This window comes from Rhipicephalus sanguineus, chromosome 3, assembly GCF_013339695.2.
Source record: "Rhipicephalus sanguineus isolate Rsan-2018 chromosome 3, BIME_Rsan_1.4, whole genome shotgun sequence".
Lineage (NCBI taxonomy): Eukaryota > Metazoa > Arthropoda > Arachnida > Ixodida > Ixodidae > Rhipicephalus > Rhipicephalus sanguineus.
Window position 1 is genome coordinate 59,280,007 of NC_051178.1, and position 12,268 is coordinate 59,292,274.

The 12,268-nt window shown below is 41.4% G+C and overlaps 1 protein-coding gene across 1 annotated transcript in view; it reads left to right on the forward strand.

The window, feature by feature from the left end:
* Positions 1–12,268, forward strand: part of LOC119386663 (coiled-coil domain-containing protein AGAP005037) — a 481,393-nt gene that overhangs the window by 428,447 nt on the left and 40,678 nt on the right. Inside the window, exons 16-19 of the mRNA XM_037653953.2 lie at positions 484–558; positions 6,257–6,310; positions 7,285–7,317; positions 10,013–10,111. Of these exons, the coding sequence (XP_037509881.2) occupies positions 484–558; positions 6,257–6,310; positions 7,285–7,317; positions 10,013–10,111 (261 nt within the window). The remainder of the gene's footprint in view (positions 1–483; positions 559–6,256; positions 6,311–7,284; positions 7,318–10,012; positions 10,112–12,268) is intronic.

Consider the following 12,268-nt stretch of genomic DNA (forward strand, 5'->3'; position numbering starts at 1 on the left):
TGACAATTTTTCAATACGAAGTAGGCCAAGTCAGCGTTGTTGTTTATGGTGACATTGGAAGCCAAAAAGAAAAAAGGAAGACAAAGTTGGCAACACAATGCAGCAAAACTCCTGGGAGTTCCACGCAACGTGATGACCTTTGACATTGTCTACTTAGAGTTAACGCCAACAGGCGAATCTGTTAATGTTTTTCAGCATGAGAACAGTCAAAATAAGCAAAACGCTATAAAATATTTATATTCGCATTGCAGGTACATCTTCCAAGATGATAGGTGTTAAAAAGAGTAAATTGGCTTTTTTTGCCACTAATTATAAAGGATATTCTTACATTAAGGGATCCTTTGATAAGAGACTCTTGATGGAATGCGCTGTACACGCCTGAAGCCCTTCAACGTAGTTCCCCTTAGTGTCCCGTTTAGCGGTCCGGTGCCCGGGCTCACCCGACGTTCTTCTTCCTTCCTTTTGCCCGCACTCTCTTTCTAGAGGAGAAGTCAGTGTCGTTCTCAGACGAGACCCTGGATTGCCACAAACAAAGGCAGCACTCGCCACAACCAGCAGGTGATTGTCCCTCTGCCCTCTTCGCCTGGCCGCATCTGCAATGCTCAGACCGTCTTCGCGCGTGCGCTCGTGCTGAATGTACGCTACGAAAGTATGGCGGCGCTGAAGTCTGTAGTCCTGTATCAGCTGAACTGCCCCGTATACTGCTGTGATTTGTAGATATCATATGCCTGACTTCGTTCCCGTTTCAGTGTATGTTTTGATGGCCGCAGTTTCGTTGTAATTCTTCTGCTCCGCAAGTCACGACGTGTCTTTCGTAGCGTATTTGTCGTTTGTTTCGGGCCTGAGTATTGTTTTCTTCCCCTCCTTTTCTTGTTAAAGCCACACTCACTCGCAATAAATTGTTTTCCTCGCCTTTTGTTTTTTTGTTGGCAATGTGGAGCCTTTTAGCCCCTTTGCGCCCCTTGCACTGCAGCCATACTTTCTCTGATAGGACCTTCGGTATTGCTTGGTTTATCGTGCTGAAAGTGTTTCTCTGAAGGCAATTCTTTATGTATAGCTAGTAGTCAAAGAGAACTGCCATCCTTTTTACGACTTCTGTGGTTTCTGGGTAAGTGCTGTTACTCAGTTTAGGGCAAGCTCTGATGAACCGTACATTTAGCTGATCAGCGATATAATTCAGAGAGGTTTCTTAAGCATTTAAGAGACCACAGAAATAAAACTCCGGAATAATAGATGTCCAGAAGAGTCGCTACGAAGGCAACCTGGACATCAAGTAGATGTCCATGTTGCCTACGATCGGAGTCGTTGGGCATAGAGTCGGACGAACACAGGAAAAAAAATGATTGGGACAGAAAGAGTGCGGATTATCTACTTGATTTAATCGTATGGTCGCTGGATATATGTGCATTACTCACACATCTCAAAAGAATGGAGGGAAGGAGGAGGGCATACACGTCACGCCTACCTCACGTCAACGAAAGCTGCGCAGAAAATTGCTTTCCGCACAATTGAAAGCAACAAGGTGCAGCCCTAGAAACTTTGTATTGTTGCTTTGTACTGCGCGGAAAGCAGTTTTCTGTACAGATGGAAAGAATAAAAGTCAAGGTTTGAACCAGTATTGAACCCAGCCTGGACCACTCGCACCACCTGCGGCGGGGTTTATTCATTGCTGCCACTCTATGCATTATCTAGTTGGATATCCTGTGCTCTTACCCATGACTTCGGTGATAGCGCAAATGCTTGAGGGCATTGAATATGTTTTTGACAAGTCCGCCCAAAAAGGATGTCGCGTTTCATTCTTAAAGGCGAAGCTTAAGCGTCCTCCAAGCTTTTTGACACCTATTATGTGAATTTGCTTGTAAATCTAAGTGCAACTATTCTAATGTTTTGACGCATGTTGCAATAATAATTAACATCAAGGGCATGCTCATGGGTTGCTCGCAAGCATGGCACAATTCAGCACTAGCAATGTTTGGTTGCCCTAGGGATGTCTGCATGTTTGTCCTGAAACAACTGGTTACAGGCTGTACTATTCTGCAAGACAATAGGGCTGTTGACGGGGGCTGTTATTCGTCATATAGTGTATTGGCTTGTGTAATAGCCGTTACCCTTTTCTTAGAAAGCACTGCGCAGCGTGACTGAGGCAGAAAATGTATCGGGTGAACACGTGATCGTTACGTCAGAGCTTGCGGTAGGTTTAGTAATGCCTCAGTTGGTGTGTGACGCTCTGTGTGTCCGTGTGTTTCTCGCTACGTCTGTTGTTTTAGTGCCCAAAAGTCATGCTTACTAAATTGCACCAGCTTGCCCAAGAACAAGTGTTATTGATAACGCCTCTGCGGCAGCGCACCAGACAGCTATTCTAGGTTGCACCCTGTGTTCGAGGTCACGTGTTGGGCAAATAGAGCGAGGACATAGATGAATGGCAGCGACGTGACGTGTTGCTCTCTTTTATAGTTTTGTTTATCATTGCATCGTCACCAACATTGTGGCCGTGAATAATCTTGCTCCCATACATTCACGGGTAACTGATGAGCTGATTTCTCTATTTTCAGAGTGCCATATTTTGCCGCTTTTATTGAAACAAATCTTCTACCGACGCTCGACGAAACAGTGCTAGTTAAGTTAGACTTGGTGGCAGTAGGTTAGTGCTGTGCGGTGACGATAGTTCGTTGCTGGTTGATGAGGTGGCTCGTGACAATGAAGCCACATAGTCAGCGCAAGGGGCCTATGTGGGAAGATTGCCAACCGTATGTTAATAGCATTAGGTATTTGCAGTGATGGCGCGTGTGATCGCTGATATCACGATCGCTTTGTTTAAACAGCATGGTGGCCGAGAATCAGAGATCAAGACCGGCACTTCGTAGCGGTGCCTTATGTCATATTCTGTGCTAGTCTTATCATCCACGCCTCGTGGCTAGCTGATCCCATTGATAACGTAGAACGACCGACGCCCTGACCCATAACCAAGCGCAAAAAAGCACGCAAATTTATTTATTATTTTATCGCTACTGTACATCGGGGCGGCTCCGCAGGTGATCTGCCGGCAACTTCCGCCATTGACCCTTTTGCCTAAGAGAAGCTACGTAAACTTGCACGTAGGCTGAAAGCTCCCTAGTGCATTAGCGTAATACAGTCTGAACTGACAGCACGTGCAGTTGCGTGTCTGCTCTAAGGTCCACGCGATGAGTGTTCGCGGTTGCTCAGTTAGATCGTTCTCTTAACGACAACTCGCAGAAAAATATGTAAGCCTGTCTTCGGTACCATGGGCATACGAGAAACCAAAATATTCACTTTTACGGCTGAATCTATTTTCGGACAAGCCGATTTTTGGATGTTTTTACGCTCGCGGCGGGTCCGAATGAGTGGGTAGTGATATTAGTGCACTGCCACACTAATTAGGCACAATAAATTACAGCTTATTCTACACACACACAAAACTGCTCATAGCAAATTCGTTAAGCGACTTTTTCAACTTAGAATACGAAACACAAATATTGCATTATTTGTATATTACACGTTTTGTGGCTCAAGCTCTTTGCCACATTAGTCAGTATGAATCAATACTAAGCGATCGCCGTTGCTTTTTTAGTATGTGCTCCCGTCTTGTTACGTTGTGCGCTTTAGTAACATTAAGAACAATATGGACCAATGCGCTCCCTTCCAAATTTATCAACATGCTGTGCTGTGCAGTAAGCAAGCATAAGGCACATTGCCATTATCTTCTTGTTTACTGAGAAACAGCTCTCGTACATTCGATAATATTGTATTAACAATTAATTTGATGTCAGTTTTAAATAATGCACAGATTTTTAGGGCATTCTGCGAAAGTCTTCATTTTGTCCACTGAGGATCTGTAATATCCTGATTTTTCTAATTTAAGCAATACTCCTGGTTAGCATCTGGTTAGCATGTTTTTACCGTTATAAACTTGGGAGGGCTTCAGCAGGGCAATCATACAGTTTCAAACCGTAATAAATACAGTGTGATCTACATATACAGTCTGCTTTCGTATACATGCTGAATTCTCACACATGTTACATTCTTGTCGTATGTTCTATGCTTTAGAGCACAACTGTTCGTAAAATTGAAGTTCAAGAGAAATATGCCATTTTGAGCAGTACGTATTCATTTACGCATAAATCGGAACTTTTATATTAAACTATGCCGCAATTTTACTAATCATGCAGATTTAACTCAACGTCAGTGCAATCATATCACTTATTGTAATAGTGCGATTTTCTAAATAAATATTTTAGGTGAAATATTCAATTGTTATATTGAGTTCTAAGCTCATGAAAAAGAAAGAAGCAATACAGGTCGGATGCTGTGATTCGATTTGTCTGTCCTCGCAGCAACTTTTTTTCAAGTAGTTAGTAGCCACTGTGCCAACACTTTCGGAATGCTGGTTAATTTTTTTTTGCAACGACACATAAGACGTGGTGGTTTAAAAGATTAAGATTTTAAGCCAGTTGGTGATGCATATTTCCCAATGTGAAGCGCAGTACACGGGACAAGCGCTTGCCCATCTGCCTTACTTTTTTGTCCCCTCTACAGTGCTTCGCGTTACCAAATAACATATGGTAGGTTTGTAATCGGATAATGTAGCGGTTCTTTAAAACACAATGTTATGCAAACTTGACTCCTGCAGGTGACTACTCATCATACATCAAGTAATTATCATTTCAGACAGACTTCTAAAAAATACACATCTTCAATTTGGCAACGACTTTTTGCCACAATAATATTGTTCGATTTCGCTACTAATGAAGAAAACTATGTATTACGTATAATATGTGCATATCAAATTACATTCCACAATACATTTAACATATAAAGGGAATAAGTTGCTTGTTGTTTATATTAGGCTGATATAAATGTGCAATATTGGGTCAATTATTTTCCGCGGAACCTAGCAACACGTGGATCGTTAGGCTTAAATCTTTGTTCTGTTCTCTGTTGGAGACTTTGAAGGAAGTATTTTTCCTATATGTCCGGATTGCCCAGTATTATTTTATCCTTTTCAGCCTAATGTGCAGCGCTGATGATCTCGAGATGAAGATGCTGCAGTAACCTACACCTCCTTCCCCATTAGAGAACATAATTGTTGCACAGTTTCGAAAATCAAATTGCATGTAGATAGGATTTGTTGGTGTTCAGCATGTCTTGTAATTCTCAGTATCTCTAGAAGTACTGACAAATGGACGAAATACAAGATAATAACAGCCGGTCATTTTATGTTCTTGTAGCATGAGCCAACCAATTCATATATTCACAAAACAATAAAAAAAGACCTCGTGCTTTCGCTAATTTGTTACATAAAGTATACATTTATCACCTCCTACTGATATTGTGTTAATTAAGTGGCAAGTACTTTTTTAATTGCAATTTTCTTAGCGGTCATATCAATTAGTTCTTTACTAAACTACAATCCATAGACAACATAATGTTATTAGGACTCACGAATGAAAAGTAGCTTGATGTGTCTGAAATGATGCTACATACATGGCATTAGCGACACACTAGTGGTCAGAAAGCAAACTGTATGGGTAATGAAAATTTTGCAGTTACTCTGCCAAATTCTTGAGAGAAAAATTTCACCTTAGAGTCCTAAAATAAGAGCAATATCATGGCCATTTTTTTTTGTCGCCAAGAAACTTCATTTGCTCATAGCCTGTAGTGTTCTGTCATTCTTTGACTTCTACAAAGCTTTGTGATAACATGCCTTAAAAATACTGTGCTGGAAACTTTCCATGACCTTTTGGTTTAAAATACCGTTTGAATGAGTCAATGTTAGGTAGAACAATCTCTGTTGTATTAACCTAATGATATGTTAAATCTTATACCCGGGGCAGGTATATTCTTTGATTTTACAACTCGTTCACGGTGAAGATGAAAGAGTTGTCAGGGATCTTGAGGCTCACCGTTAGAGCATGAAGTGGTTATCGCGCTTGATGTCGCAATTTGTCTTTTCCTTTTCTTGCAAGCGCAAATGTTTGAGGCCCGTGTACTTAGATTTAGGTGCACGTTAAAGAACCCCAGGTGGTCGAAATTTCCGGAGCCCTCCACTACGGCGTCTCTCATAATCATATCGTGGTTTTGGGACGTTAAACCCCAGATATTATTATTATTATTTTCTTGCAAGCGCTGCATTGCATGTTGACTGCAGGCAATTCGGCATGTGCTATGCTGGCCTATAAAATATACCACAATATAAATCTGTTGACGTACCATTAACTCTGTTGCGTTTCTTTTCTAGCAGAGAAACCGACGAAGCCTGCAATCAAGGGCATGCGATCACACTCGATATCAGGTGAGGGCGAGACACATCATTGAAGCTCTACCATAGCTGCCTATCAATGGAGCTTAGTTCATTTGCATTTATGCCACAATCACTTTGTAAAAGATTACTTAAGGACATGGTTGTGGGAAGTACAATCTAGAATTTATTTACACCAAGAAAAATACTTTTCCTTTTATTAATCAAAGCAGCCTTTGTCACATGAAGGTTTCATTTTACAAATATAGATGTATTAATGCTGAATCTTTAGAATTTTAGCATTAAATGGTTTTGCAGCATGAGAACGATAACTTATGCAACCATGGGGGCCAGCTTTTTGCTGGCGACATGGTTACTCAAAGCTCGTGCCCTGCCTACCAACCCCTCCCCGTGCGCGCGCCTACGATCGGCGTACACGAACTTTGTGAGCGTCCGTCCCAGTGAACATGTGAAAATTGAAGCGTTTTCTGTATTACTACTGTGCAATAATTCCAAAAACCATATTTCACAAATGACGACTTTTGCATTTGAAGCTGACTGGTCATTTGTCCCTATTCCCTTCTGAAATGTCTCGTATGCCATTCCCATAATTCCACATGTTTCCTTAAGATCTGTACGGCAATATAGGACTCATATATGCCCTTTATACGGTTCCGTCAGGAATTACATGAAGTAATTGAAATCGCATACGGAACGTTTCAGTAGGGTTGCAGCGCTTGAAATGATGTGTACCATTTTTCAAGAGATTCTTGATATTTATCTTTGGAGTAATACGAGCTTATGCAAAATGTGACCTCCTCATGCTCTAGGAAAATGGAAAATGTTTGACATATTTTTGAAATTCATTTCAACAAACCAAGGTCCGATTAAACGTGATCTTACAGGTCTTCTTGGTCGTTTCATAGTCAGTTTTCTTGCGATGAACAAATGCTTATATACATTTTTTAATATTCTCTCTTCATTATTGCAGTCTTACTGTGGCTTTTTTCTCTCCATGCTATGTCTAGATGACTACTCTGGAGTGACGTCTGCAATTCCAGGTAAATTTTATGGCTATATTGCAGCCTCGATAGTTTTGCGAGGTGTTTCCTCTCAAAATATTTATCAGAGGATTTGAGGGTCAATAATATTTTGGCGCAAGGTGCCTCAGGCATATGATAGTGCCTTGCTTGTTTTGTTTAATAAACAGAATTTCATTGACTAGCATATACTTCATACGCTGTAATCACATCCTGTAATTGCTGTGCAAATAAATGAGAGACTCTATATACATTTTAATAGTGTAAAAAACGCGTAAATGACAGAAAAAAGTAATAATGTAGCCCAATTAGAAAACAAAATCTTGCGTACATGTCAATTTTTGCACACAAAAAACTGCTGCTACAAATAGCGATATGGTTCATTTCTCAGCCTGAATAGGGTCAGAAGATTGCGGGGAAAACCAATAAATAACTACAGAGTAAAAGCACATGATAAGCTGTGTCTGCTTCACTCTTTTCTTTCTGTTTATATCACCTTTTTAGTTTAGGTATCCACATATGCTAAAATAACATCAGCCGATATTTGCACGGCGTCTAACTGACACTAAATCTGTCCATAGATTTAAACATGGTTTTTCTGCCCATCTTGTCTTCAGTGTTAGTAGCCAAGCTGAATATCACCTAGCAGAACAGGAAGTGAAAGTGCCTTGTTTCCAGAACAAAATCTCAAAATACTGCTACTTTCAGATGTTTTGCTTAGCAAGCATGTGTCGAGCCGTTTGTGGACGATCTTCAATTTCGCAAGTGCAGCACTGCTAAGTCATGGGGCATTTAGTACTGTTAGAAAGCAGCATTATATGTAAAAAAAAGTTAAATAAGATTGTGCTCACTAACATTAACGCGTAGCAAATGCATGCTTTTGAAGAAATGTCGCAGTTTCGAAGCAATGAATGCCATAGCAGGAAATAAGAGTGTCATATGAAGCAAGGCTAGCAGTTAACGCCTTTAGGATCCGACCTCACGCTACTCAACAAAACGCTGGTGCAAGGGAAATACGGCCGCTCGCGTGAGCGAGCGGTTTTCGCGCTCTACATTGCTTGAACGCGAAGTAAGCGGTGAGAGCACTGCACATACAAAGGCATGAACCGTCTGCAGATCTCTCTAGAGATAGCATGCGCGTGACTGCGTCCTTTTAATCATGGTTCGCTGTTGCTGTTTGAGCGACGTATTTTCAAAAACATGCATTTACTACAAGGTAATAGTACTCGGCACAATATTGCTTTTACTTTTATATTCAATATTTATATATTTTTTTAACAGTATTCAGCGCAGCATGATTTAGTAGTGGTTCACTTGTGAAACTGAACATGGGCACTCGTTCATGCTCCTTCGCCCGACGGAGCCGGCCGGCGCGTTTTATCTCTGCTTAAGCCGCGCCCGCCTGCAGCCTTCGCAAGCTTTCGCGCGTACATAGAACATACGACGCGCGGGGCCATGTTATCGATTTGCACGTTATATGAACATCATTTCGACGGCAACGGCGAAAAAGCGTCTTGAGTGTCCATATAATTGCTATCACAATGATATTGAAATAACAAAGCCGTCACTGAGTCAGCCGAAACTTCGTTGCATTGAGGTGGGACTGTACTCAAAAAGTTAGTAATTAGGAACTTAGCTTTTAAAAAAATAGAGCGTACTGACGGTTATAGGACATTTTCTGTCAAGCTCCTCGAGTGCAGATTTTGGATAACAGAAGCTTGGCGGTATCGGTTTCAGTATTTTCCGCCTTGAATAAACAGAATTGCCGACTAACCAACTTCTACACAGTGGTAAGCATGTGCTTGTACATTCCGTTACATTTAATAGCTATAATTTAAAGCACAGAAAGAAGTGGCTGGAAAATGTACAACTTAAAAATTATTTGTACTTCTTAAGTGTTACCTACAAAGGTATCTTCACATTTATAACAGCTTGCACTCCGGCGTCTCAGTGCTAACACCTTTATTACCAGAGGAAGCCAATCATATATAGAGCTTGCTTTGTATTTAAAATTTGCATAGAGAGCTGACCTAAACTGTTGGAGAACATTCATCAAGCGCCTCACTGGAAAGGCAGACACTGTATCTTGAACAACTGAGGTGCCAAGCTGGGAATCAGTACAGAATGAATGTATTTTTTAAGTTACATTTTCACCCATGTAACATGATTACACAAAACCGGCACACATAGCTGCAATTAGACATGAGCATTGACTTGCTGGACTTCACCTTTGACTACAATATCTTCATTTTTATGAGGGCCATGCTGCAGAACAGCTGGCACAAACAGTTATAATAACACTGTTGTTTTTCAATCATGACCACTGCTTAATTGTGTTAAAGCGAGGTGTGCCTTCAGAAATGTGCTTTCCTATGGTGTGCAAGTTCATCTTAGGGTATGATTGGCACATATGACCCGCAATGCGACATGCGGCATTTGGTGTTTGAATTTCCACACGGGGTAAACATTTCTAAATATGAAATTAGGTAGCAGGCAACATTCTCAAGTTTTGACATCACTTATCTCTTTCTTGTAGCCTTGGAGTGCACAGTGTGGATATTATAGATGAGGTCATTGATATGTTCATAAATATAGGCGTTGAAATGTATTGATTAATCTGCAGGCTATGTGAGCTGTGTGATACGTTCTATTCAGAATGGCCTGCTATGTTTGAGCTTGCATTCACTCATTGGAACTTGTCTTATTATTCCTCCAGACAAAGATGGTCGGCCTTCAAAGCCAGCTCCGCCACCCAAGCCGGCCTCTCTGAGTTGTGCTCTTGAGTCACGACAGCATTCCTCATCTCCAGCAAAAGGTACACAAAATTTCTTTTGGCATATGAGACCAGCACGGCTTCATTAAGGATAACACGTGATGTATGGTATCGAAAATGATTCAATAATAGCCACATGCATACAGCTAGCTGGTCAGGAAAGAAAACCGACAAAAACATTTATCGCCCCATCTGCTCCACAATGTGACAAATGCATCCATATCGATTTCTAAAAAGAAAGCAGGAGATGACAAATTTTCCCTGTTACAGATTGTCGGTCCTGGATTGCCAACCACTTGTGCAGATTAACCTGATCAGTGGACAGTGTCTTTCTTCTAAATTAGAAGCTGCTGTACTTAAATTCCTGCTGCAATTAGTAAACATGAAGCAGGTAATAAACCAACTGGTTCCAGCCTGGCATCATCTTTTTCAACGTGAGTTTAATTGTTATAAACTTCTTAGGTTATGGCCACGGAAGCTAGACGCAGCATATTTCAGAGTGCAGTATATTCAAAGAGATTGTCACTGCAGAAGTAGGCTCTAGTTATATGTCAGGCTGTCGTACCAAGTTTCAGGGTATTACGTCATGTGTTCCAGTGGCATGGTAAATTAAAAGGTTGCTTCATAAGGTCTTATGATGCATTATAGTCAGGTGGGCAGTATTGATGCATCATACTCAGGCGGCCCCATTTGTTGAGTGTGATGAGTGATGTGTGATGTGTGATGTGCGCTCCTTTTTGTAGCGCTGCTGCTGAATACTTGTTATGGCCATTGCGTCTGTTCTTAGAGTTATAGTATGGCCCGTCGAAAATATGTATTGAACGTTCAAAAATGGAACTGTTTTACACAGTAATCATTATATGTGAACTATACTGGAAGGGTCAGCGGGATATTTTAAGGGAGGTGCGAAATATGCATGGCAATAATAAGCGTGGCCTCAGACATTTTTCGTGATAAAAGCTTGACCAAAATTGAACACCACCAGCACTTTGAATAGTCCAGGTAACCGAAGTTGGGCAATAGCTTTCTTGTCTCACCGTGACGGTGCTTGTTATAGCGAGAGTGAGAACAAGCAGTGTTACAGATATGTCTGGTGTGATGTCTGCAGTATGGCTTCATCTCTGCCAGACATGCATTCAGACGTGACATGTAGATGAAAGTCAGTGTTGGGTACTCACCATTTATGCTATGAATTTTGCTCCTTTCCATGTTTCTTTCTATCGGCTCCTGCAACCCGCAGCAAAAGATGCTCCCAGTCGCAAATTTCTATTGCACCAATTAGCATTACAGTATTCCTTGCGATAGCGCTTCGCACCGAAGCTTGACGACTGTTATAGCCCTTTCAGGCGTGAACTATGATATACTAACTGCAAATTCGTCGAATTCGCATCACATTATTCTGCGGCACTCTTGCAGGATCCAAATAAAGTTTTTCAACCAGCAAACCAACTCCATATCACATTTCTAGAAAGAAAATGAACATGTTTTGTGTGAGCTTTAGTAATCCATCGTAATTAGCATGTGCGCATTTAAACACTCTGCGGTCTCTTATGTTCAATATTTGTATAAAAGGATCCAACCGTAGCTCAAAACACATGCGCACTGTTTTAGTTGTATTGATTTAGAGCAAAAATGTATAACACTTTTGGCATTGGTCTCGGCACACGGTAGGTTGACAGAGCCGTCCTACATCGTAGCGCCTTCAAGATGGTCGGCTGCTGTCATTCGCAGAAGGTTGAGGTAAAGGAAAGACACAGTGATCATGCAGGAGGTTCAAATTATTATATGCACAGTGTGTCTTTCTCTTTCTTGGCCACTAGTGCAAACAACTGGCAAAAGTAAGTTGCTTCCACATACATGAAAGGGGATAGTCACCACCGCGGTGGTGCGTACAACGTCCATGTGCAATAAGATATTATCGAACCCCGCGTGTGTTGCGGTGTGGTCTCCAGAGAAATTATGAGAGCTAGCATGCTTTCTTCACGCTCAAAAGAGAGAGACGCCGGGACTCTCGCCTGCTCCATCCCTAGGCAAGGGAGAAGGGGAGGCGAGTGAAGCAAAGAATTTAGACAGGAGACGCGTGTCTTTTTTTTTATTGAGCCCGGTTGGCGAGTTCCGAGTTTTAAAACATGGTGCCTGCAAGCTGCACAGGTCATAAAAAACGTGCGCGCTCTATCTTGTAAATAGTCTGCGGTGGTT